At 40.8% G+C, this 25,553-nt stretch overlaps 1 protein-coding gene across 1 annotated transcript; it reads right to left on the bottom strand.

Moving 5' to 3' along the window:
- Positions 1-737: 737 nt before the first annotated feature.
- Positions 738-24,988, bottom strand: smtnl2 (smoothelin like 2). Its single transcript, XM_084950569.1, has 10 exons — positions 24,885-24,988; positions 23,647-24,588; positions 7,501-7,582; positions 6,690-6,950; positions 6,542-6,604; positions 6,401-6,461; positions 6,194-6,316; positions 5,985-6,108; positions 3,312-3,463; positions 738-1,740 (listed from the first exon to the last, which is right to left on the bottom strand). The coding sequence occupies exons 2-10, from the start codon at positions 24,322-24,324 to the stop codon at positions 1,614-1,616; spliced, it is 1,671 nt and encodes a 556-aa protein (XP_084806695.1). The 5' UTR covers positions 24,325-24,588; positions 24,885-24,988; the 3' UTR covers positions 738-1,613.
- Positions 24,989-25,553: the final 565 nt, after the last annotated feature.

Genomic DNA, 25,553 nt, shown 5'->3' on the forward strand with positions numbered 1-25,553 from the left:
ATGTAGATGCCTTTCCATTACACAGTTTGGTGTCAACACTAGTTGGACATTGGAAAGACAATAATGGAAAAATAATCTTATTATTCAGTCTTTTTCAGTAACTTGTGCTGATTTTGTTCAACCAGGTCAAGAAAAGCAGGAATCCCAACTATCCTGGGGTGTCACATAGTAGGTTTTGTCTTCTGCGTCTGCCGTTACATTGCTCCTACAGTTCCCATGAGATAATTTACATTCTAGAGGTGAGGCACAGTCCACATTATGAGGTTGGATCATGGTTTGTTCATGAGTTGGGCATCCCTTTGTGTTTTACACTTGCTTTTTCTCACTTGCTGTTTTTTCTTTCTTTTCTTTTTTTTTCTTGCTTAATACTTATACTTAATCTTCTACTCAACTGTCAAGCTAATGTGGTTAAAAACTACTTGGTTAGGTTTTGAAGAAGATCATGGTCATAACAACAAACCTGACCTGCCAGCTGTTATAATTTAGGAGAGACAGAAGCACAGCACTATGGCTTTCTGACCAAGTAACACTGAAAGTCTATCCAGTTAGCTGGAACTTCCAAGCAGAATCGATCTTTAGGTAATATATTTGAGCTTGTACGATGTGGAGGAACCTAAGATCATATCATACACATAGTATAAAATCTCCACACATTGCAGATGGTCTGGAAACCGATGCTGTCCTGCTGCAATCAGCTCCAACAACTGGAAGAGACACTTAAAAACCACACAGACCCAAACAATCACACAACTTTATGGATTTACAAAAGTCTGATCACATGATCAACTATTTGCAATTGTTATGTTTTATGTTACTCTTTCATTGTAACTTGAGTGACCATTAATTTAGCGTTGCTTAGTTCCCAATGAATCCAGGATAGAAAAAAAACTGCAACATATAAATTTCACTGTTTATTTAAATTCGTTTCACTTGTGTCATAATATAGAAGTAGATATTAAGAAAAAAAAAGTTTCCCCAGAGAAGTAAAATTTCTTGATGTTGTTTTCCATATTTCAGCATCATCTAAGGGTCATCCAGCATATGTGGATTGAAAGATTGCTCACCATCATATCAAAATATCATTTTATTTTCTACAACATTGCGTCATACATGCCCTAAACAGTCGGACGTACAGCCTTACGGAATGTGACATTTCTGAGACATACCTCTCCACAGGTTGAAATTAATATGGAGGTTAACCTACAAGCATGTGTGACAATAATGAACACAGCAACATTTCTTCTCTCTCTCTAGTATATCTCAGCCATACACACAAATACTCATACACAAAGTAAAAACCTAAATATAAACCACACAAACATACACAAAAACTGCTGACCACTGTGTATTAATCCATCTTCATGACTGTTCATACACAGCATGGATGAAACACTGTCCACTCTGTCAGTGACCCAAGCTGTGAGCACTTCCCCTCTGGGCTGCTTCTCCTGCTGCACAGTAGAGGATTGTTTATTTATCCACCACTTGGGGGTGACCTAGTCCTTCCAAAGTGCCAGCTCTGTCCACCAGCCCTACATGCAGAGGCCTCTGCCTGACAGCAAACCAGAAATTAGCTGATAGCATGTTGATGTTTTCAAAGAGGTCTTTGAGCGTCACTCGAACTTCCGCAGGTGGTTGTAGAGGGACTGCACGTAGGTGAAGACGCACATGGGGTCTGGCTTACGGCCCATGATCATCATATCGTCCACCTCAATCAGCCGGTCACAGCCTGCCTTCGTTCTGGAGGTGGAGATAAAGGAAGACAAGTTAAGAAAAGGGAAGGCTAGAGAAGTGGCATCAAAGAGTGGACTTTCTAACTTTCTAAAGAAGAAGATTGACGTTTTTCTTTAAAAAAAAAACTCCTTCAGTTTATACTTAATTTATTTACCTAATTATTACCTAATTATTGATTTTATGAGTTACAGGACTGAACTGTATCATGCAAAAAAATACACAGCAGCCAGTCGCGTTCTGAACCTGTAAAGCTGCTGAAAATGGATTTTTAACAGACATGTTTTGTTACAGTTTGTTACAGAATGACATGATGGATGTAATCATCCTGATATGTGTATTCACTGTCCTGTAAGTCTCAGATCTCTTTAAGAGGTCAAGTCTAAAGCTGGTCACTGAACCCATTGAATAATGCTTTTCAGTCAAAACAGCTTAATTCTGCTGCAGGCACAAAATAAACTTGTCTTTAATCAAGTATTGCACGTCCACGCTGTAGGTCTGTGTAGTGCAGTGGGATAATAAGCTGGGCTTTATGAAGCCATTTGGTCAGGGAAAAGGAATGCACACCTTTCATCAAATGTGAAAAAGGGAGGGGAAAAAAGCATGGAGAAATAAAAAGGACTGGATCTGCAGGAGTAATGATCGTTTAAAACGCGTGCATTTGGGTCTTTGTGGAGAGCTATAAAACAAACCAAGAGAGAAAAGCCATTCAGAAACATCCAACCACAATAAAGCAGACATGCATGGCTGATGGAGTTAAGGCTCATAAATCTTTTAAAGCCATATTAGCAGAATCCAGACACCACAACTGAGCTCCAGCTAACTAATAACTGTTTGTGTTTGTAACACAACGAGAGTGGGAGGAAGTTAAAGGAAAACTGTGACATCTGGGCTAATTTATGTCAAACACAATTAGCTTACTGTACAATTTAACATGTTGAGATTGAGCTCTTGGGTTTCTTGCAGTTTCTCTGAGTGCTGGACCTTTGAGAGAATTTGGTTGGACATCTAATCCTGCGAAGGTTGTGACATTGTGTTCACACACACACACACACACCTGCTTTTACAGATGCGCTCACACTCTCTGATCAGTTAGTCAAGTGCATTTGGTTATTGGTTACTATCTATCCTCCTCCTCCTGTGGAAGGGAATTTTTTTTATAGTACTGCAAAGAGCCATGTGAAAACGTATCTTTTTTTAGTGAATTAACCTTCCATCAAAGCAAAATGAAAGGAAATATTTTGGTTTTACAAAACTAAATGAAATATTGAAATGAAAAATAAAATAAAATAAAAAAACAGAATGAAAATAAACATGATGTTTGAGAGAAGATAATAAACATTAAAATGAAATTAAAAAAAACATTCTTGTAGTGTCTTGTTAAAAATAAAATATACGTGAATGTCATTAAGAATATAATTTAAGACCTGGTAAGAATGACAAACATAATGTCTTCTACATATAATATGTAAAACCTACGAATTGACAGAAAGTGTATTTTTTAAGCTTGTGAAGCAGCACTGTGTCATATCTTCAAAAATAAAATATCCACAGCCTATTTTCATATTGTTATCACTCACTCTGCAGTTCCAAAGGCCAGCTCAAAGTTGTGCCTGCGATTGGCCGGTGACAAAGAGGTGTAGTCAAACTCGGTGGGAAAGAAGGAGTGAACCAGGGCACAGAAAGCCATCCCATCACTCCAACTGGATGAGAAGTTCTGGATGTCGATGTTCTGAGGACAGGAAGAAGTGATGATGAGTGTGTGAGAATACTGCATTTAGGAGAGCAGTGAGAGGTAAAAGATAGACACGTGACGTGTTGCAGCTTCATAAAGCCGTCTCCCCATCCGGCGTCTAGCCCATAATTATGATGGCTAAAACAGACTTCCCCCTGCTCTGCTTCTCTCAGTCTCTGATGTGCTCTTGAAATCACGCTGTTTCAAGGATACCCCTTTATTGGTCTGGAGTTTGGCTTGAATGAAATGCAACACGTCACGTAATCGAATGAACGTCTCCCTCTTCTTCTTGTGTGTGTATGTAAGAGTTTGCTACAAGTTAATAAGAGTCTTGCTTGCTTGACTGTAACCAAAACCACATGGAGCAGCTGGCTCAGGCTGCAGTCAAGAAAAAAGGCTTTCAGAGTGCAGCAAAGTGTCACTTTGCACTTTGGGACCTCAGCATAAACCACGCCTCCACACCTCCGCAAAACACACATGTGCAATTAGATGCACCTATTTACCACAAGGATGCTCACTGCTACTGTAGTTGAAAGGAACACAGTAAGCACATTAGCAGTCCCTCTGTGTACCAACAGGGTAAATCAGCATGAAACAGCTGCATGTATCTAGGTCGAGTATTCTAATTTATAGTTTTCTATCTCTGACACACATTATGTACCCTGTCCAGTTTATTTGGGGAAGTACAATTATTTGTGTCACTTCCAAGAGTCCTATAAGTCAGTCAGTAGAACTGCTGTCACGTGTGTCCAATAAACAAGCAGCAGCTCCAGGAGCTCTAGTTCAGTGTCAACGTGTATGAAAGATGGATATAGCTAGCGTGACATTAGCCACTAGTTTGTAAAGTTTTTAAGTTAGTCATACACGTCATTGTAGTCTTGGGAGCTTGAAAAAAAAGAATGGGACTGGACTTCTTTAAGTTTATGATGTGTCTCTCATCCAAGAGGCTTCTTCAGTCTAAAAAAAAAGGTGGAGAGTCCCAGGTATTTAAACCTGAGTAGAGGTTGTTCCCTTTGGACTTGGTTACTGACCCGCTATTGATCATGTGAGTCATTACGTCAGGAAAGGTGTGGGTCATTACCATCACCGGGGTTAAAACCACCTCCAAATGACTTTACTTGTATTTTCAAGCTCCTAAATGCCCTTACACACTCATCACACTGCGAAAAAATGACAAGAAAAAGAAGAAACAGTTTCTGGATCTATCCAATTCTCGCAAGAAGGCAGCAGCAGGGAGGATTTCACGGTTTGATCCAGGAGTTGAAGTTGTATCATGACTACTTTCATACATATTTCAGGATGCCAGTGGGACAGTTTGACCTCATGTTGGCAGAGTTGGGATCACATCTGAGGAGACAGAGTAATCATTTTAGAGAGCTGACTGACCGGAGCAGCGGGTGTGATTATTTTACTATTTCCATCTCATTGTGTATTCAAATGTAGAGGTCTGATTGTTTATATCTGTTTATTTGGATCTGAATAAAATAAACACACAAAATATTATATGTGTCTGGTGTGTAATTTTTTAGGGTCATGAAGCTTTTTTTTTCTTAATATGCTAATTTGGGCTAATTGCTGCTTTGCCCACTGCTTTGTACTGGACACCATGTCACTCTCAGAAAAAAATTAATTAGTCTATTTGTCAAAACGTTGAGCTAATTAGGACTATTTTATTTGGAAACACATAAAAGTAAGGTTAATATCTACCTTCTTGTATTTATTAACTCTTGTAGAGAAAGCTAATTTTACCAAGGCCTGTTTTCTACCCTATGAATTTGCCTTGTTCTTCAATGACTTCCTTATGTCAAGTCATTTATAAAAAAAATCTGAAAATGCCAGGATGATCAAAAAACACAAAACACAAGAACCTAGATGCAAAAATTCCGATGACATTTAGTAATCCATTATCTACTTATCCTTATACCGCTGTGTAACGTAGTATGCTCACTTGCTAGTAGGATTTTGTGGGGCTCGAGAAGCAACCTTACAAACTACCACAAAGTCAAACTGGATAGACCAACAGCTGTAAAACATTATGGAGAGGACAGTATGAATGTACTTGTGTCTTCCATTAGCAGCCTTGTGTTCTTGCGCTTCCAACTGTAAAGCACAGCTGCAAACATCTAATCAGCACACGAACATGTTGTCAATTTTCCACTACGTTAGAGTGCAACAAAAAAAATAAACAAAGAAGAAAAAAGTAACTGGCTGAAATATACTCAGGCACACTGGATTATCTATGTGGTGCACATCTCTGAAAGTTTGTTTTGTGCTATGGTGAAGTGAAGTGATGTCAGTGACTGTGTGGAGAGCAGGAAACAGTTGACGAAGGTAACTGACCATCATCTGTTCTGGAGAAGGTGAAAAGTAGAAAATCAGTGTTTAAGCCTATTTGTCAAAATATTCAATAGCTACAGATAATTTAATACATTTAAAAAACATATACGTTTACAAAAGTGTGACATGTTCCCCTCCAGGCTTTATTGGCTGGTGAGACTAATGATAATGAGTGTTTTACCTGGTAGCCAATGGTCTTGGAGCGACACCACTCGAGAAGGATCTGTTTGATGCTGCTGGCAGTGGACACCCCGAAACTCTGAGAGCGCTTCAGCTTGGGCTTCGACTCCACTGGTTTAAGACGACTGCGCACAGAAAGAAAGGGGAAACAAAGATAAATAAGACTGCTGTGTTGATGTGCTGCCAAAGGTAGCATTGCGATGCTCTCACCTGGCCTCAGAATCCAGTCTTTCAAAGATAGCTCGACGGGCTTGAGCACCGATGTTACGGGGCAGAGTCTGTGATCTCACCAGCTCTCGCCTCCTTTCTCCCATCTGCCCAAAGGAGCCGTCACTGCAGGATGACAATGCACAAGTGTCAGACAAAGCAAAAGATACTTTCTCTGTTCTGAGAGTGTGATGTTTGCCATCCAATTACCTGTCAGACTCCCGTAGACCTGAGTAGGTCACAGACTTAGCAGGAACTGAATTTGCCTTCTCTGGAATAGACAAGGCAAAAAGTAAATTATGCATATCTGCAATACTTTTATGTCTAGAACTTTCTGAAACAATGACTCACCCTGAAGATAAGGAGATCCCAAAGCTCTGATAGGTGTAGGAGTCCAGGATTTTACAGAAGGTGCTGCTCAAAGGAAATTCTAATTTAGTTACAATTTATGCTGCGTTCATGTGTCATAACATTACTTCATGATTTAACTGTCAGCTACCTGGTTGTATCGGAGACTCCTCTATTGGCTCGGGCAGGGTGGTGCTAGAAGCTGGCTGGCCACCAGGTGAGGGCTCGGAGGAGGCCAGAGAGGTCAGAGGACTTGCAGGGCTACTTGGAACAATGGGTGAGCTTTTGATTTCTGCTGTCTTGGTTGTAGCAGTAATGGGGAGGTGGGGCATCCGCATGGTGACAATGGGAGCGTGCTCATGTGGAGAGTCAGTGGGTGGAGAGATCTTTCCATGTACCAGCACTGAATGTTCTGATTGGATGAAAAGGTATAAAAAGCTGATAAAGCATGCTAAAGATACAATCTAGGAGCAAAGAAAGACAGACAGCACTTCATAATAACTTGCTGTCATTCCCCAACATTTACCATGAATTCCTCTGAATTGGAAAGGACACAAAGGAGACTTCAAAAATGAGAAATTAGACACAAACTAAACTGTAAATATTTGGGGACTTATAGAAAAAGTACAAACACTGTGTCTCCTTCTTACTGTATTATAGACTTTCCTAACCTTACCTTCTTACATTGTAAATATAGATTACTTAAGGTGCTAGTGTTAGCTGATAACTCCCCCACTCCCCCCACTCTGTTCCAAAAATGGTTCTGCTTTGATTTTTATGGTCTACAAATGATACACTTCCTAACGCTATAGCCACAAAACATCATAAATCTGTTTCCTTTGGCTAAGCACGCTGGGTAAAATAACTGGAAACTCCCTGAAACAATGCTTTGTGACTGTATTATCATTAACTGCGGGGACAAGCTGCACTGCGAGGATGTGAGACCATAGCTGTGTGATTACCTTTAGAAACAGCGTGTCCATTTTCCTGTCCAGAATGTGTCGGGGCTGGGTCGACTTCAATTGGCTCCTCTCGCTCAATGCTCTGAAACACACGGCATGCCAACAACAGACGTGAAGTTATGTTTGACCTTCATTTGTGACAAACAGGAGGGCCATTTTTCTTCACTGCCACAACACAATGTCATACACGTAAGATGAAAACCAGCAACTTAAGACTCTTGCCATTTAATCGTTGTAGGATTGATCAGCTGATTGTCTACTGGAATTGCCTTCCCAAGTGGACTAAAAACTGCACTTGGTCACCTTTTTAGTCTCCTCTTAGTTTCACGTTTAGCTTTTCAAACACCAATATGTTATGTTTGGATTGTAGACAATTCATGTTCCTCTGGCTTGAACAAAAAAAAAGAAGAAAAGAAATCCAGATGCTCACTGAGTCATTGTTGGACTCTTTCACTCCTTTCAAGTTTTCAACTTTTTCTCCAACATATGGCTTTTTTTGACACAGCTTCAGACAAAACAAAACAAATTGGCACGCCACAACTGAGTGCACTTCAAAGCCATTTATTTTGCACATGGACCTCAGTGAAGCTTGCAAGTGCGAGAGGCAGAGGGATGCTTTGTTCCATGCTCGTCTCCCCCCTCCTTTGATAAGACTCGGAAAGTCTTTGTTTTAAATCGGGAGCTGCATGTCACCGACGTGCTCAGGGATGGGAGAACAGCCAAAATCCACCCGGTTCTGAGTGCTAAAGTGACTGGGATCAAGTTTTTAATGTCAAACATCATCAGTATCCAGAGTTCATATTTCAGCATTTACGTGACCCCACTTTCCTTCCTGCCTCTGGAATCAGTTCAGTCTTGTAGCTAAGGAGAGGCTGTCCTTTCTCTCTCACCACACCCTGTCGGCCACATGGGACAACTAATCACCATCCTTACCTCTATCTCACACGCTTAATGCATGGAGCTGCTGTTCCACATTGGTTGTGGCCAAAGTTGCTGTACTTTCCATGTAGCCTTGTCAGATAGATAGGCAGAGTTTAGTGTGACTATCGTCAGAGCAACACTGCTCAGGTCAACAGTGCAGCACTGACAGTATTTGCTCAAGGTCACAGGTCTCTAGTTCGCCTGTGTCAGCAACTGCCTCAGATAGTTAATGTCTGAAATGGCATCATATCAAATTTAATCTACTATTGTAGCTTTTATTATGACGATCGTATAGAAATTCCCTCGGGCCTTGTTAAATTCTATTATTTTATATTTTTGTAAAATGTTATATATGATGTGCAAATTTTACCCTAAGTGATCCTGAAAGAGCTCTTCACAGACGTAACGCACCTTCGGGCAGCCATGTTGGGCAGCCACAGCTTGTTGAGCAGCTGGTTGTACTTCAGACTTGGCTGTCACAGTGGAATTAAGTAGACAGGGCCGATTCCTGCACAGCATTTGACTGAAAACATTATATCTTCAGTGATGCATCTGATGCACCAATTGTGTGTTTAGATAACATCAGTGTGCTTGGAAGCATTTTTCAGTTTCTGTTCACTCCATTAAATTTTTAATCCTTTTTTCCCTGATAGCTTAATCTTTCACAAAAGATGACTGTCGCTCCCTGTTCCTGTTCAAAGGAAGTTCTTCCTTCCCACAATTGCCACTTTCTGCCATGTTTTAATTTTCAATTTAAATCAATTCAATTGTATTTATATAGCACCAAATCAGTTGCCTCAGGGCAGTTTAGATTGTAAGGTAAAGACTACTGAAAAACAGAGAAAAACCCAGCAATCACATGAACCCCTACAAGCAAGCACTGGCGACTGTGGGAAGGAAAAAACTCCCTTTTAACAAAAACCACAAGCAAAACCAGGCTCAGGGAGGGATGGGGGTTACCAGATGAAGACAGGACAAAGAATTCATATGGAAGAGGGCCATAGATTAGTAATAACCAATAATTAAATGCAGAAAGGTGTATAAACACAAAGTGAGTGAAGAAGGTGACTGAAGAAGAAAGACTCATTTGCATCTTGGGAATCCCCCAGCATCCCCCAGAGAGTTCTCACTCCCTGTCTCATCTTTTGGGTTCTCTCTCTAATATTTTAGGGTGTTTACCTATGAAGCTCTCTGTTACAACTGTTGCTGTGAACTGGCATTATACATTCAAACTGTACTGAATTTAAAAATTCACTTTTGCTTAACTTTGTTTCAGACTTCAAAACTCCTTAGACAAAATATCTAGCTCTATCTACCCGCTGATAAAACTTTTTTTCACCCAGGCAGTTTGGCAGCTGGTCTGGAGCCAGGGTCTTATCTTAAATCAGTGCTTTACAAGCCAAAAGCTTGAGGCCACAAACGCTGTTTAGAAAGCGTCATCAACACTTTGCTGGTCTAGAAAACCCAGAAAAGCGTAGCACATATGCACGTCGCCATGCAATTGAGCAGATGTGAATATAAACATTCAAACAAGGAAATAAGAGTGCAAACACTGTCAAGACTTTAAAACCTTGGAAAGAATTTTCAAGTGTGAAATGACCCAAATTATAGAATAAAACGGCTTATTACTTCACTGTAGCAGTCTGGAGCCATCGGTTTGCTGAGATCTCGACCCACCCAATACAGTGGAGGTATATTCACTGGATAATGTGTTTAGGTGTTGGAACCATAAACAAAACCCCAACAACACCTAAAGAATAAAGAAACAACCTCAATTTTCTGCCACAAGGCAACGTCTCAGAAGACAGAAACTTGAAACTTCTGCATCCCCTCTGTACATACATGTATATACAATGTGCTGCTCTGGCTGTGAGACAGCACGCTGTGCTCAGTTGAGGAAATCTTGGGGCGTGTATATGTGTGCATGATAGACAGAGTGAGCTCAACGTATAGGAATGCTGCTGGGTCATGTGTGTGAAAGCAAGGCAACAAGAGAGAATGTGTGCACGGATAGGGGTGGTGTTATTTTATTAAATTGTGATGACACACTCAATAAGGGTAATGTATGATAAAGTGAGGAAAGCAAAAGACAGGGAGTGATTTTATATTCCATGATGGGAAATAGTGTAGAGGGGCTGGGAATAAGGGTAGTGAGGTGGAAACAGCTGGCTATCCAGCAGGAGGAGGGAGACAAATTGCAGAATGTCTGGCTTTGGGGAGGGGAGCTTCCCCGGCTTAAGTACTCAGATCATCAGATGTCCACTTTAGGTCAGAGGGGGAAATATGAGAGCATAGCTGCTGAGGTTCCTGTAAACTCTCTGGTATCTCGAGGTTTATTTGCTGGCAGAGCGCGCAGCTGAACGCTGTGTTCTGCACACTTCACGTGGCACAAGGTTGACCAGAGACCACAGGACAGGCCGCACTCATCACATTTCTGCATGCATTTGGTTAAACAAACACTTTGGCACAAGAGCCTCATGAGTAGGAAATCAGTCAGCTGATATCTGTTGGATTACTCTGCACTTGATGTGCTGATATTTTATCAAAAGCTGGATGTCAGCCAGACAGTGTCTCCTAACATTTGGAAGTACTAAAATGTTCTTAACGTCTGTAACGTGATGAGTCTTTCGAATGTCAGTGTGCAGTAGATAAATATTAGTACTATTCTTTAGGGGTATTTTTTTGACCAGCGAAGGTCAAGACTCAGGTTAGCAGCTGCTACACAGCTAATATTTATACACACACGAGTGAATACGCATGTAGCACTGACAATGAGGTCAAGCAAACATTACAGAGTTTCAAGTTGCTGAGCAGGATTAGCATTAGCATAGCTCACTAGGACATCATTACTCCCAGCTATGTAAAAATCTACGATTTTGCGAGATTGCTCCATGATTTCATGAAACCCCTGAAGTAGTTTCAGGAGCTGAACCTGTATTTCACATAAAAATGCAAATGCTGTTACAGTCTGTGTTGTGAGCATGGTTTAGCTCCCAATCCAAATCTTCATTAAAAGTCACCTGAACTAACTTTAAACTGTATGTTTAGATTTAGACTTAACCACTTCCAGCCAATTAAATTATTGCTAGACAGGCCACCTACAAATGCAGTATTTTTGTGCCATGACACTCAGCATAACTACACCCATGCCAAGAATTAGCATCTGCTTGAAATCCAGTATCCTTGTTAATTAGGCCTCACATTTTAAAGACATCATCACCTCCTCTGGTTCCAGATTCATGAACCTTTAACATCCAACAGTCACGTCTCCCTGTACTGGCAGACACGTGTATAATAGTAGCTGTAAGCAGGAATCATAAAAACACAGAGAAAGCCAAAGTGGATGGACTTTAAGGAGGTCAGCTTACATTGTCTGCTTTCTTGTTTTGCTTTAGTCTTGCACAATTACATTAATGATGTTAAAGCTCAGAGGTAACTGCTAACTATTAGCATAAATGTGAATATGCATGAACGCACATGTATATTCACATTTATAAAAGCTCCTTTTTCTTTCTTAGAGGTACAACAAATCCACCAGTGCGTCACTGCATCGTGAGTGAGGAACTATAAAAATATCTGGACCAAACTGTTAAAGCAGAGCAGAAAATGTAATGAAGCCCCCAGTGTGAGAATAGAGACAGAGGAGGAAATATGAGGAAAAGGAGAACATATTAGATTTTTGCACTCTGAGGTACCCCGTGGATAAGTGTCCGACCTCCACTGAAGGAAACTGTACAAAACACTATCATTTCGTTTAACCCCCAGTCAAATAGCTGATTTGAAATCAGCGTACTCAGTTAAATATTTTATTTGTCAACCTTCAGAAAAACTCACACATCTAATGATTACAACTGTGTAAATTTTTTTTGCAATTTAGCTCAAACTGAAGACAGCTACCATCCCTCCTCTAGTGCAAGTATATACCAGAATATTTGCAAATGTCAGCTGTTGCTTTGGGACAACACACCCGGCATGTAAACCTGTCTGTTCAAACAGGACGAGGTATGAGGGTGATGGTTGAGCGCCATATCCTGTGTTTAGTCACAAGACATTGTTTAGCTGTCAGAAGCGTCTTCATCAATGACACCTTAATAAAGACTCTGAAAGGGTGCGGGGTGAGGTGAGGATGGGAATGGGTGGATGGGTGAATGAAGCTTATAGTAAAAATGACCGTTCGCTTGAGTGGAAAAGCACCAGTCCATTTTCTTTAAGCGAATAGTCTGCTTAATATTTAGCCAACTTAGATATCAAAGGAAAGGAGCAGTTTGGATGTTCACATTTATTGTACTTTTAAATGCCACTAACATCTTTTATTTCATCCTCATGTACCCACAAATGGAAATTCGGAATTTTTTTCGTAGTTTTCACCCAACATGCTGACCTAGTTTAACATTTAGCTGACCCTCTCTGTAGTTGCAAAGTTTAGCACCCCTCAACTGCCCTAAATTTGACTAAGAACATGTTACATCTAAGTAGTTTTGGCTTTGTGGTAAACACAAATGTGTAATTTTACAGAAGCGTTACAAGCAGTAGCTGTACTAGCTAACATTCAATACTTAGTCATTTATGCTAAGTCAACCTCATGCTTTCTCTGGCTTTATGTGAACTATACTAACATGAGAATGGTATCAACTTATCATCTAAGGATGATATGAGGACAAAAATGATGATGAAATGTATCTACAAATAAAACAAGATGAAAATGTTCGCGAAAATCTTTTTTGGAAGTGGTCCAAACGCTACACAGGAAGAGAAGAGGAGACATAGGTACACACTTTTTGCATTAGATTTCAAAGAAACTGTGTGGAGCAACTCTCAACGGTAAAGACTTTTACACTTTCTATTTTAGTCAACCAAATCAACTTTAGATTTAGTCTGCTATAATTTTATGATATCTAGTCAACTAAAAATAAAATAATTTAGATACCTAAATTATGACTACAACTCATCAATTGACACTGATCTACTATCAATTCTTTTTTGTCTCTAAGTTGTTCTTGGAAGTTTTCAGGTTTTGGGGAAGGCCTTGAAGAGGACTGGCGGTGGCTCCCCGGCCTGGCAGATCCCGATGTACTAATGAGTACTAATAAGAAGTGAAAGAATTGAAAAAGGGGAGGGTGGGAGGGTGGAGCATAAAGATAAGAACGAAAAACTTGTAGAACTGGGGGGACTCATATATAGATAAGACCTGCAAGGTGCGTGTCTGGAGGCGTGGTCCCGCTCCTGAATTTCAGATAATTTATCTCCAATTAATGAAGTCATCAGGGTCTCTGAGGCCAAAGATAAACTGCTCTGCTTGGTGACATCTTGTGCTTTAGCCCTCTCTGAGTTCCAAGCCATCACAGTCAACCCTAACTTGACTTTCTTTGTTCTCTAGGAGAAAAATTATGCTAATGCAGTGTCCTGGTACTTCAGAAAATGTTGCTTTTAAAATGTGGTTGGCTGCCCAGGTGTATAGCTAAATGTCTTTCTTATATCTGTTGTTCTTTCATCTTTCCATCTTGTAAGCCGTCCTCTGTCCTTCACTCTCTTAGAGTGACCTTTGAGTGCTGGAGGAAAGGAACAACCATTAAAAAATGGAGGCAAGCTGGCGCCCTTCCAACAAGTGCTAGTGTGAAGGAAAGTGTGTGTGTATGTATGTGTTACCCATTACCTAACTTTAGTAGCTACTTATTTGCAAAACAAATGCCCAAACGCAAAGATTTCCATGAATACACACATGATTACAGAGTGAAGACTTGTGCGCTTGTAGCGATACAGGACTATAAACTACATATTGTAAATTTTTACAGAGCTTGCAAATTATCATACATCACTGTGAATGTGACCTTCCATTTTTCTATAGCAGCAAGAAAAAGGTCAAAGCAGAATACAGATAACAGCAAACTGTCCAGAAACATATGAAGCAAGAAGCATGTTATCATGTACAGAAGCTACTGTGATGCTATCAGAGGAAACAGTTACACAGGACTCCAACTCTGTAATTTCCTTACTGGGGTCTACTGAGGAATCATTTTCTGAAGGAAATAGACACACTCACATCACCTGTTCTTCAAATACATTCACACAGCCTGCAATTTCTTAAAGAAAAATCCCAGGGAACACCACTTAGGGTTGGGAGTGGAAAATATGCACAGCCTTTGAACTGAGACAATATAAAAACCTAATTGCAGGTGAGAATTACTGTACAGGGAAAGGTTTACTTCACTAACATAGCACCACTGAATGCAAGATGCAGTCTTAGCTGCTGCTGCCAGCATGTGGTTTCACGTGTGCTTTTCAGACTTTTCTGAATTTTCTGATAATCCTGTGTCTCTCAGAGACAAAGGAATAAAACGTGGCTAAATGTAGTGAATAGTTACCTGTTGTTCGGTGAATGTAGGCTATGTTAAGAGTATAATTTACAATCCACTACCTGCCGCATCTCAAAAAAGGACATTTGTAAGCTTTTCCTTGTGTGTTGGTGGTTACGTCGGATTCATTTGTGATTTAAGAATAATGGAATAAGAACACAGTGGGTTCTGTGTCTTTCAGGCCAAGTATTGATGACAAATGGGTCCAGGTGGGCTTTTGGAAATGGACATTTCTCACAGTAACATCTCGCTCCAACATGTGGAAGCAATAAAGACCTCCCCTCCTCCATCCTCCTCTTTTCCAGGCAATGAGGCAGAGGATGTCAGCATAAACGGGGGAGTTTGACATGCTGACCTCTACTATGTTGGTGAACATGAACGGTCTGGATCTCCTCTCCCTTCACTCTCGTTTGTAGCATACAGCTGAATACACCAGACAGGTGCGTTGTTATGTTTAGAGAACGAGGTGAAAAAGGAAGGCCGCTTCACTAATCACCTCACTTAAGTATTCCAGTGCCAATATGTGATGAATTATGCCCAGTTAACACTCAGTGGATGTGTGGCACCAAGTATGTATCTATTAATTTCCCAAATGTCCAAAGCAGCTAAAACATCAGGCTCAGCTGCCTGTGCCGGAAGACTGTACTTCTGAAAAAACATGTAAATTTTTGTGCACTCTCACCAGGACCTTGTCAAAGTGTCACCTAACCCCTAAAACCAGTTTTCCTTAAAGTACCTTCTGCGCATTGCTCCAAGACAACAAAGCCAGAGTGCTGCTAAATGAAATCTGTAAAGTATTCCCAGCATGGGACTGAGTTGAGATAGCCAAAGAGGCAACCTTAAAATCTATCATCTCCTGAAGCTGACTTCCAGAGGGCAGTGAGAGTGAGTGGTCCCACAGGCTGGTTGGTCAGTTATTAACCTGTTTCCAGAGAGATGATGACGGGAACACGGCCTATTGTCTGGAAGTCATTAAGAGAGCCAGGGGTAGTCTGGGAGTGGCTGCATACCTCTGTTAAACCCCCAGCATGTGTACACACACACACACACACACACACACACACACGTGTGCACACAATACTTGGTTTCTTTTCAGCTGTTCCTCAGTTTTTGTTCTGCATTTCCATATTGGTTCAGACTCAATAGCTTCAGTTTAGGAGAATAATTGTTCAAAATAACTCTGATAAGCAGTGTGTACCTCTAAACCTGCTTAATAACAGCCAATCACGAGGGTAGACATACTTCTATAATATGTTGTGTATTGATAACTGACTGCAAGATATGAGTTATGATCTCTTAACATCCACCACTAGTGTCATTCTGGCCTTACAGTGCTTCTGGTCTAAGATTTCTACTTAGTTGTACTACATAAGAGAAAATCCCATATTAAGGTGTGGACATAAGTAACCCTATACCTTCCTGTAAAAATGAAGTGGTGTTTAGGGGACTAGTGACCTGGTGGATGTTAAAAGGTTAAACTCTGTTTTCTGTCTCACTCATGACTGTATTAATAGCCACAAAGAGGAGGATGGGGTGTTGGTGCAAGGAATCCAGCCTTAAAGTGCAGCCCAGCTCGGATGGGAATATGGGGGAAGGTTAAAGGGTGAGGAAGGGGCCACAGAGCCACACAGAGAGAATAGATAGATGGATGCATGTATGGATGGCAGACAGATATCAGGAGTTGTTCGTCACGGCTATCAGAGAATGTGGGGAGTCGCCACAGGCGGGTGTGTAAATGTCAGCTGTCTTTATCACAGAAGTATACAACACCATGCTCTTTACCCTGCAGTGTAGCCTTCTAACTCATTTATTTGTCTTTCTGCACCCAGACACACATTTTCAGTCTGTTAAAATCTGACCAAAATTTGAGTAAAGTAATTAAGCAAACCGATTAACTTTAAGTCTTGGACAATGCAACCCTCTCAGGCTCAAATTAAAGTCCTGCAGTGGTACTTCTGAGTAAAAAAACCTCATAAAATATGTATGTGGAGTCAGGTTGTTAGTTTTTAACTGTTGCAAATCGGCAACGCCTGCCTCAAGAGGGTTAATCACTGTTGCCTAATTCAGAGTTTCAAATAATCCCTGTTGGTCTTAGACTGGGTCTTGGAAAACTCTGTTAGCCTGTCCTCTGTGTAAAGTTAGTTATTATTAATCTCTTTCACAGTGTGTCTTGTGTCCTGTCTTCTTCCATTAACCTCCACAATCCAGGAGATAGTTGTCCCTCCTTGAGCCTGGTACTGCTAAAGGTTTCTTCCTTTTAAAAGGGAGTTTTTCCTTCCTCCTGTCACCAAGTGTTTTTTTTTCATAGGGGATCATCAGATTGTTGGGCTTTTCTCTCTGTTATTGTAGGGGTTTTACCTTACAATGTAAAGTCACATGAGGTTTTGGTGATTTGGAGCTATATACATAAAAGTAAATTGATCTGGTAAGAGGTGGGAATGCAATTGTGGGTTGCACTGCTGCTCCTCCACATTGAAAGGAACCAGTTAAAGTGGAGTGTTCAAGGTATGTCCCTGCATAAAAAGCCCCTGGGGTAGACCCAGGATACGCCAGAGAGATTATATCTCTTGGCTAGCCTGGGAACACCTTGGTGTACCCCCCAGATAAGCTGGAGGAGGTGGGTAGGGAAAGGTAGATTCTTTGCTCATGCTGCTTCCTCTGTGACCCAGCCACCCAGAAAATGGATGGATGCATTGAACTGATATTTAAAACAAGCCATTTTTGTTTCTCTTTCCATTTCCTTTAGAAAACTGCCCTTTGCAGCTCCATCCCTGAAACTGTCTCAAACTGAGAGCGTAAAGCAGATGGACTCACATCTAATATCTGCTAATGTTATTATTGCAAACTTTGGCTATATTAGTGGCATGAAAATAAAGAATACTACGATAGATCTACTTTTTAAATCAAACTACAACGAACCCAGAAAAATGAAGTTGGCTAACATGGTGTGTGTGTACATTGTATCACCATATATGCATAATTTATATGTGTGCATACAAAGCGAGAACGATACTATTGCGGTTTTTACTAATTTACTGCTAAATGAGTGCAGCAGCAGGCAGTAATCCTGGCAAAGGATGTGTACTGCAGTTTGGACTTGGGTCAGTGCATTTAAATGCCCTGAACATGCAATCATCAGTTTCTTCTCAGTCTGTGACTAAACTAAAAGAGTGTAGGCTGACTGCTACAATGGTCTGTTGCTCAACTGTGTAGATAGCATCAGTGCTGGATTTTATAATGTTAGTGGGAGATGGAGATCACGGGTGTATGGGGAGGGACTGAGGGGGTGTAACAAATCTAAAGATTAGACCACAGCTTAGCTGCTTGAAACTCTAATAAATATACAAGATTTCCCTTCAGCTTGCCAGTATATTATTACTGTCATATGAAGTTTAGGAGCTTGGTATAATTGCTGTAAAATAAGACATGGGTTGAGCCAGTGGATAGCTTCTGTCTTGAAGCAGTGGTAGAGTGCAGATGTTCTTTAAAATTAAAACCACATTTCCCATAAATCCCGTTGCTTCCTGCTAGGTCTGCCACCACCAATAAAATCCTTTGTTGAATTTGTACCAGACTGCTGACAAGAACAAAAATACCTCAAAATGCGCCTGGTAATGATTTATTGATGTTTTAGATGGTGCATGAAAACAACACATCGGCAACTGCCCAATATGCAGCTTTTCCATTGTGAGTCATAAATCAAGCACACCCATTTTCCACACACTAAAAACAAGTGAGAGCCTCCAGGGATGAAAAATAAAGGCAAAGCAAACATCAGCTTCAGTTCCTGTAGTGGTCTCCATAGACTGCCATCTAAAATGACCAAAATACTGCCCAAACTGACCATTAGTAAGCTTATTTATGGTCTGATATAAGACTGTTTTGGCTTTAAGTCTATAGTTAAGAGCAGTAAATGGATGATTTTATTTTTAAGAAGAAAAGGCCACTAGCTAATGAAAAAACACAACTCTGTTGTTGTTTGTGCATTGCCACTGACCAATAATGCTGCTTTGTGACTGGGGAAAGACAGTGGAGAATTTGTTCTTTCTGTGAGAAAGGCTTTCTAAAATGCTGACTCTTTTTAAAATAGTTAACAATGTAAAATAATCTGTTTCATCCAAAACCACAAATTTTTGTTGAAGTAGTTTTGTTGTGCAAACCTAACCAATGAAATTAGTAGATCAACATTGATTTTTGGTTTCAAAAATGATCCTGTGGTCAAACATAGAATGAGTGTTGTGGACTGTGTTGCTTTTCAGTATCTCATCTGACGTTCTAAAGGCTGAAGGAAAACATCTCCCAATACATTTAACTGTCCCTATCACCAAGTTGCAAAGCTGTAGCATCTCAATCAGTTGCAACAGTGGTCCTGGAGCACGACGACCTGAGGTCATCATTGGTAACAGCCACCACTCTAAACAAAAAAAACAAAACATGCACACACACACACATGCACGCACGCACGCACGCACACACACACACACATACACACACAAATGTGTTTCCATTTTAAACGAATTTCACTGAACTTAATCAGATGAAACAGAACTTCTCATATACACAGTTATGATCATCTTGATGAGGCAGATGGACATGACTAATAACCTCAGTGAAAATAAAAATACATAAATTTCCACTCAGCTTCTTCTTTAAAGAGAAGGGAGACCGCAGCGAAAAAAAAGAGACTGATCATGAATAAAGACGCTCATAACTCACTCACAGATACATGCTGCAGGTGCTTTCACTTCACTACCAGAGAGAAGGTGAAATGTGTGCACACAGGTGCGTGTGTCTGCTTGTGACCGCTTGGCATGTACATTGATGGTGAGGAGTAACAGCAGGATGGAAGACGACACGCCTGTACACATCTCTCTGGCTGCAGATAGCTTCAGCCTGGACACGAGCTGTTAAGTATGCCTGCAGTCTTTGTATATTTTTGAACAGAAACTGAACTCTATGCACCGTATCCTCCCCATCTCACCTCGACAGCCAGGTGAGGATGTGGCACCTGAGCGAGCTGCAATTATGATTTCAAACAGCAGCCATGAAGCTAATTACCACAACACAGAGCACACACAGCCAACCTCTGTGAACACATGCATTATTCTGCTGTGTGTGGCTGACAGTGGGGGATCTCCCACAGCAGAGATACACAGAAACAAAGGTGCCCTTGTGTTGTTTAGCTCTGACCACATGATTTCACAGAAGATAACATTCTTCTGTTGTATCCACGACATAGTTTGGTAATCACGGATACAGGAGCAACAGCTATTACCATAAAGTGTGCAAGTGCTTTTAACGTTTTTGTAAGACTTGTAACTCTGCATGAATATCATATCATCAACAGATGTAATCATGTATAGGTGTACCCATGGCTTCAAAAGCTAGCAGTGCCCATTTAGCAGAAATAAATTGCTTGTAGGTAATTTCTGATGACCCTTCGAGGTAAAAATGCAAGATGCTTGTCTTGCATGTACTGCCTGTTTCCCCAGCAACATATCAATGGAGCTCCTTCCATAATGCTGCATTTCTTTTGAGACATTCCGTGGTGGATTTGCAAGACTTCTTAAGACCACTGTGCATCACAGTTGGTATGAGGACCCAAAGTTATCTTTGGTTCTCACAAAATATTTGCACAGTGTGTCTGTCAACACAGACTAAATTATTTCAAAAGTCCTGCTCTCCAGCTAATTGTTCATTAGTTATTTGTTTTGTAAGGAGATATAAATATATAGAAATATAGTGCTCTTTGACACTAAAAGCCATTGAAACACAATGTAAATCCTACAATGAAATCTGGGGCTTTTTGGAGAAACTATTTACTCTTAATTTGGTGGTCAAGTCCTTCCTTACTTATAAAAAACTCTACATCCACCTTTTCTATCTAGCATTTTAGATCTTGGCAAGATGACACGCTAGAATAGCAAGGAGAAAACCAGACCCCAAAGATGTGAGAGGTTCAAATTAGTGATGCTCTGGCCTATTTAAAAGGAAGAAAAAAGATCAGACAAGTCAGCTGGTCTAAAATGCTAAAGTTACATTCTGATTGATGTGCATGTGTATTTTTGAAGCTGTCAATGACATTCTTTGTGAACCAAATCGTATTTTAAATGCTACAGTATGTGTGGCACTTTTCAACATGCAGCAGATGGCACATGCGCAATGCTAACTTGCTGAATGTGGTTAAAGTTAGCAGAGGTAGCACCAGCAGCTTTCTTTTCAAGTACTAGTAGTAAGAAGCCAGCAAAGGAGTAAGGTGCCAGCTGGTGGTGGATGGCTCCATTGATAAAGCCAACATCTAACTTCTGTTGGACATTAATAAAATAATAATATAAATATTTAATTTCACTGACTACCATTTTGGATGCTGCATGTCCATGTCTATGTTTAAGGAGTTCTAAACTGCCTCTCATATGTTCATAGGAGTGAGATAAATACTTTATGATCATGTGTGTTAATGTGGTGTAGTGTAACTGCATTGAGTGAGTCATTCAAACTATCTGAATGCCAGTCCAGTTGACATAACCTGGAATTCTAATTACTTGGATGTAAATAACCACTTTTTCAAAACGCTGACTAGTTATGTCAGCCGTTTCCATACAATGTGTTTACTACTTCCCATGATGGTATGTGTATCTCCCAGCTTTGTGTCAGCGCTGAGTGCACAGGAAAGGCTCAATTTGGGAGCTGCCCTGCTCTGAATAAAAAGCAGACTTAATACTAACCTCATGATTGTCACACTTTCCACAACTTTATGGTGTGTCTTCTCAGGACCTCCTCCTGCCATACAAGTTTCCCAATGTCACTTTAAAGTACTAGTAACAGCTTGACATGTGACTTCACATATTATCTACTGTTGATGGACTCACAATGGTGGTCATTGAGTTCAGCAAAGCGAACATCTGCTCTGCAAAAATCTTTGGCATAGAAAATGAAAAAAAATAGAACCAAGATTTTAATAATATACTATACAATCACATAAATGTAAGCACATTGAACAAGTTTAGGTTTTGATAGGGCAACTTGTGTATCTCACTCACTCTCAGCTGGGATAAGTTGGGGGTCATAGGTAAGATTGGTGCATGCCTTAAAAATGCATTTAATATTCTCAAGTTCCATTTAATTCTATCGCTCTGAAATTGCAAATACTTGAAGGGTATAATCAGTACTCCAAACCACTCAATCGCCTAGGAACGGGAAGACATTAAAAAGCATCTTGATCGTCTTAAGCTGCTGTCTAGCCTAAATATTTAGAAAGTTTCCTTATTTCTCTAAGGAACCCATAAATTTATCATGAGGACAAGGCCAGGAAAACCACACGCTCATCATCAACCGGCTGAGTGATGCAGAAACCACAGGATGGATAAAAGCCAGGAGATTCTCTTTTGGTTTCATCAGAGGCTAAACAAGCCAAGGAGGAAAACAAAACCAGCTGATGTAAATGGTTAAGAACAGTCATAAGACAGAAGACATACTTTCATGAACTGCATCCCAAGTTGAACTTAAAATAACTGGGAATGGCTCAGAAAGCACAAAACACTAAAACTCTGACTCACAGACTCATTGATGTATTGTGATGTAACCCACATGGACACATCATGAAACCAGCTCTAAAACATTCTTGGCATCTGGAAAAATATCAGCTTTACAGAAACTAAGAGAACAAGCTTGTTTTGTTAGCTTCACCCACCAGTTTCTGGATGCAGTCATTAGAGTTTCAAACGACTTTCACAAGACCAAAGGAGAACTATGTAATCATTCAGGTGAAGCTAAGACATGAAAATCAAACCAAAACTGGATAAACGTGGTACATGCAGGACTAAGGCAATAATGACTAACCAGAGCCGACATTTCACAATGCTGACTTCAAATATTTGGTACAGGTCTGAAAAACCACACAACCGCACTAACCTCACCTCCCAGGAGCCTTCTTGACTCATGTTACTGCACTTCATAAATCCTTAAGCATCCTGGCAGAGGGCTATTGTGCAACCACAGTGACATAGCCAGTGCCTCGTATGACACATCTACACACCCACAATGCAACATTGCTTCATTTAAACTCATAAATCTGTGTCTTTACCACTGTGGCCATTGCAACTACTGCTACTTTGCAGTTGCACTATATTAAATTTCCATTCATGTTACAAAGTACATGACAAATCTGAACTGTAAACTAGAGAGTAGATAAAAATATGCGAAGAGCTTCTACAAGAACCCTGGAGGGCATCAAGTGTACATTTTTTTGGAATAGATTCCTTGAAAGAGTGTAACATTTCTTCCCTTGCAGGCTAAAGCAATGATTTTCAGTCGGGTTACTGCCAGGGAACAATCAAGAAACTTTTTAAGGAACAATTAAAAAGTTAAAGAAACAGTATATATTGCAGTAATATTACAACAATTTAACTGCTAGCTAAATTAAAACTCTATGTTTAGCCAAATGTAATTATAAAACTGAGATATTTAAATGTGTCTACAGTTTCAGTTATTACCAATAATATAACAGATAAACTGAAATTGTGAACTACAGATATATAACCATCTATATAAATGTATCTGCTAATATATGCTAATGGCAGTTAGCAGTTAGCTAAGTTAGCACAACATTTTAAGGTAACAGAGGCACATAGGCCTAGGCCAAGACAGGTAGAAACGGAAAAATGTATATTCCCTGACAGGTTGCTGATGGTTACTGTTGTCAATAAAAACCAGTTCAATATCAGTGCAAATAAAAATAAATGCGACATGGCAAGGTTGACTGAAGAACTTTCACATTTGTTCATTCGGCACATTTGTTCACTCTAGACATCAAAAACCTCTGAACCACTAAAGAACTCTTCATGAATGGATTTCTGCTCTATGAAGTACTCACATTGGTCTTGCTGGACACAGCAAAAGTGGCTCGGCTGGAGAAGCGGGTGATGGAGGGGCTGCTCCCAGACACTGGGCTTGTCACCATGGAGGAAACTCTGGAGCCAGCTGGAGGACTACTGGAGGTGGAGGAGGATGAAAAAGTGGCAGGGGGGGATGCAGGGATAGTCTGATTGCTGAGGCTGCTGTAGGTCTGGGCTTGGCTTCCCAAGGTGGAGGTCTGCATGTGTAGATGAGCCTGACTCTGCGTGTGAGCCTCACCTTTTCCGTAGATCACCTCCTTTATCTCATGGTGATTCTCCTCAATGTCATCTAGGTGGTTCTTGTGGTTTTGGGCATGTGTGTGGTGGTTGTTGTTCAGCAAGGTGCTCCTGTCACATGTGATGCCACTGAGTAGCTCCACCTGTCGAGTCAGAGAATCCAGCTGACTCCTGAGCTGCCGATTCTCCTGCTGGAGATGAACCACGGCTCGTCCGAGGGGCCCACTCAAGTTGTTCGTCTCCTCCAGACGACGCTCCATACCCAGTTTAAAAGTACTCACATCCACATGGATCTCCCTGATGGCATCCCTTAGAGTGTTCTCATAACGGGCTAGTGCTGCACACACAGTCTCGCCCTCTGGAGAGCAAGATCGTGGGCAGCACACTTCTCCCATGTCACCCACCGCTGGGGCTTCCATTGGCACAAATGCCACCACTGCTGACCCTTGGGAACAGGCCAGATAGTCTGCAAGTTAATGACTCCCTGGTGACTGTCTGCCTCAGTCAGTGATCTGAGAGTTTTGCCGGAGGGGGTGGGGACTGATGGACAGGAGTTAAGAGGTGAAAGTTTGAAAGGGGTTGCAAAGGACTGGTCTGTGTTATTACCACTCCTTCAGCTACGTCCCGAGTAGGATGCTCAGTAAGGTCTGCTTTCCAGGTACCAACTTCACGCCAGCTTCTGTCTGAAAATACAAAGTGAATAAAATGCAAACACACTGTTAAACTCTTCAAAGATCTGCTGAAGCTCATTTGAGATGACTGTCTGTGGAGGATAATTAGGGGAAAATTTAATATCTAACAAAAACTGACACAGCAAACGTGATTCTAAGCAAAAGTTCAGACTGAAAAAAGCTACATTGTTTCAAAGAACTGTGAAGAACAGAATAAAAGCATTCATTTCTTTGAGCCAGATCTGATTTACAGCTGCTGAGAAACACAACGATGAGGTCATCTTCACCCACAGCTGCAAAAAACCTACCTCGGTTTTGCTCTTTGCTACAGCTCACCAGACTTTCCTCGGCAGCTGTATGTCTGTGTGTGAGGGTGTGCGAGCTCTGCTCTGCTCTGCTGGCTCTCTGGTTTGTTTAAAGGTTGATCACTCCTCTGGCCTTGGGGAGGGAGGAGAAAGGGAGGGATAAGGGAGGAGGGTAGTGGTGGAGTGGAGAACTTGCATGCAAAGAGTAGTAAATGTGAGGGGAGGGGAAGCGGGGCGGTGCAGTGGGTAGATTTTATGTCCTAACACTGTCTAAACTGTCTTACTCCTACTACCCTTTATGTTACAGCAAGTTTTCCCTGTTTAAATGTATACATGTTAGACGATATTGGAAGAAGAAACAATGAAATATGACTGCTGTAAAATAGAGTATTCGTGTTTATCAAAGCCTGTAACTTGAATGTATTTTTTGCACGTATTATATAGTGGCCACTCACAACAAATTGCTTTTATAAACACCATTGACATTCTCCTAAGCTGAACTGACGATTCTGTTTTTCATACAGCTGGTTGAAATACTTGAAATGTGTGCTGCTGTACTTATAGAGAAGAACCCGCAAATAATTTTCCACTAATCTTGCAATTCCCTTCAGCTCTGTGCTAAAGCCTTAGCATCTTTCAACTTATAAAACTGAGTCTGTGGTCTGCAAATTT

This window comes from Perissodus microlepis, chromosome 14 (assembly GCF_051167445.1).
Source record: "Perissodus microlepis isolate ML-2025 ecotype Zambia chromosome 14, ASM5116744v1, whole genome shotgun sequence".
Classification (NCBI taxonomy): Eukaryota; Metazoa; Chordata; class Actinopteri; order Cichliformes; family Cichlidae; genus Perissodus; species Perissodus microlepis.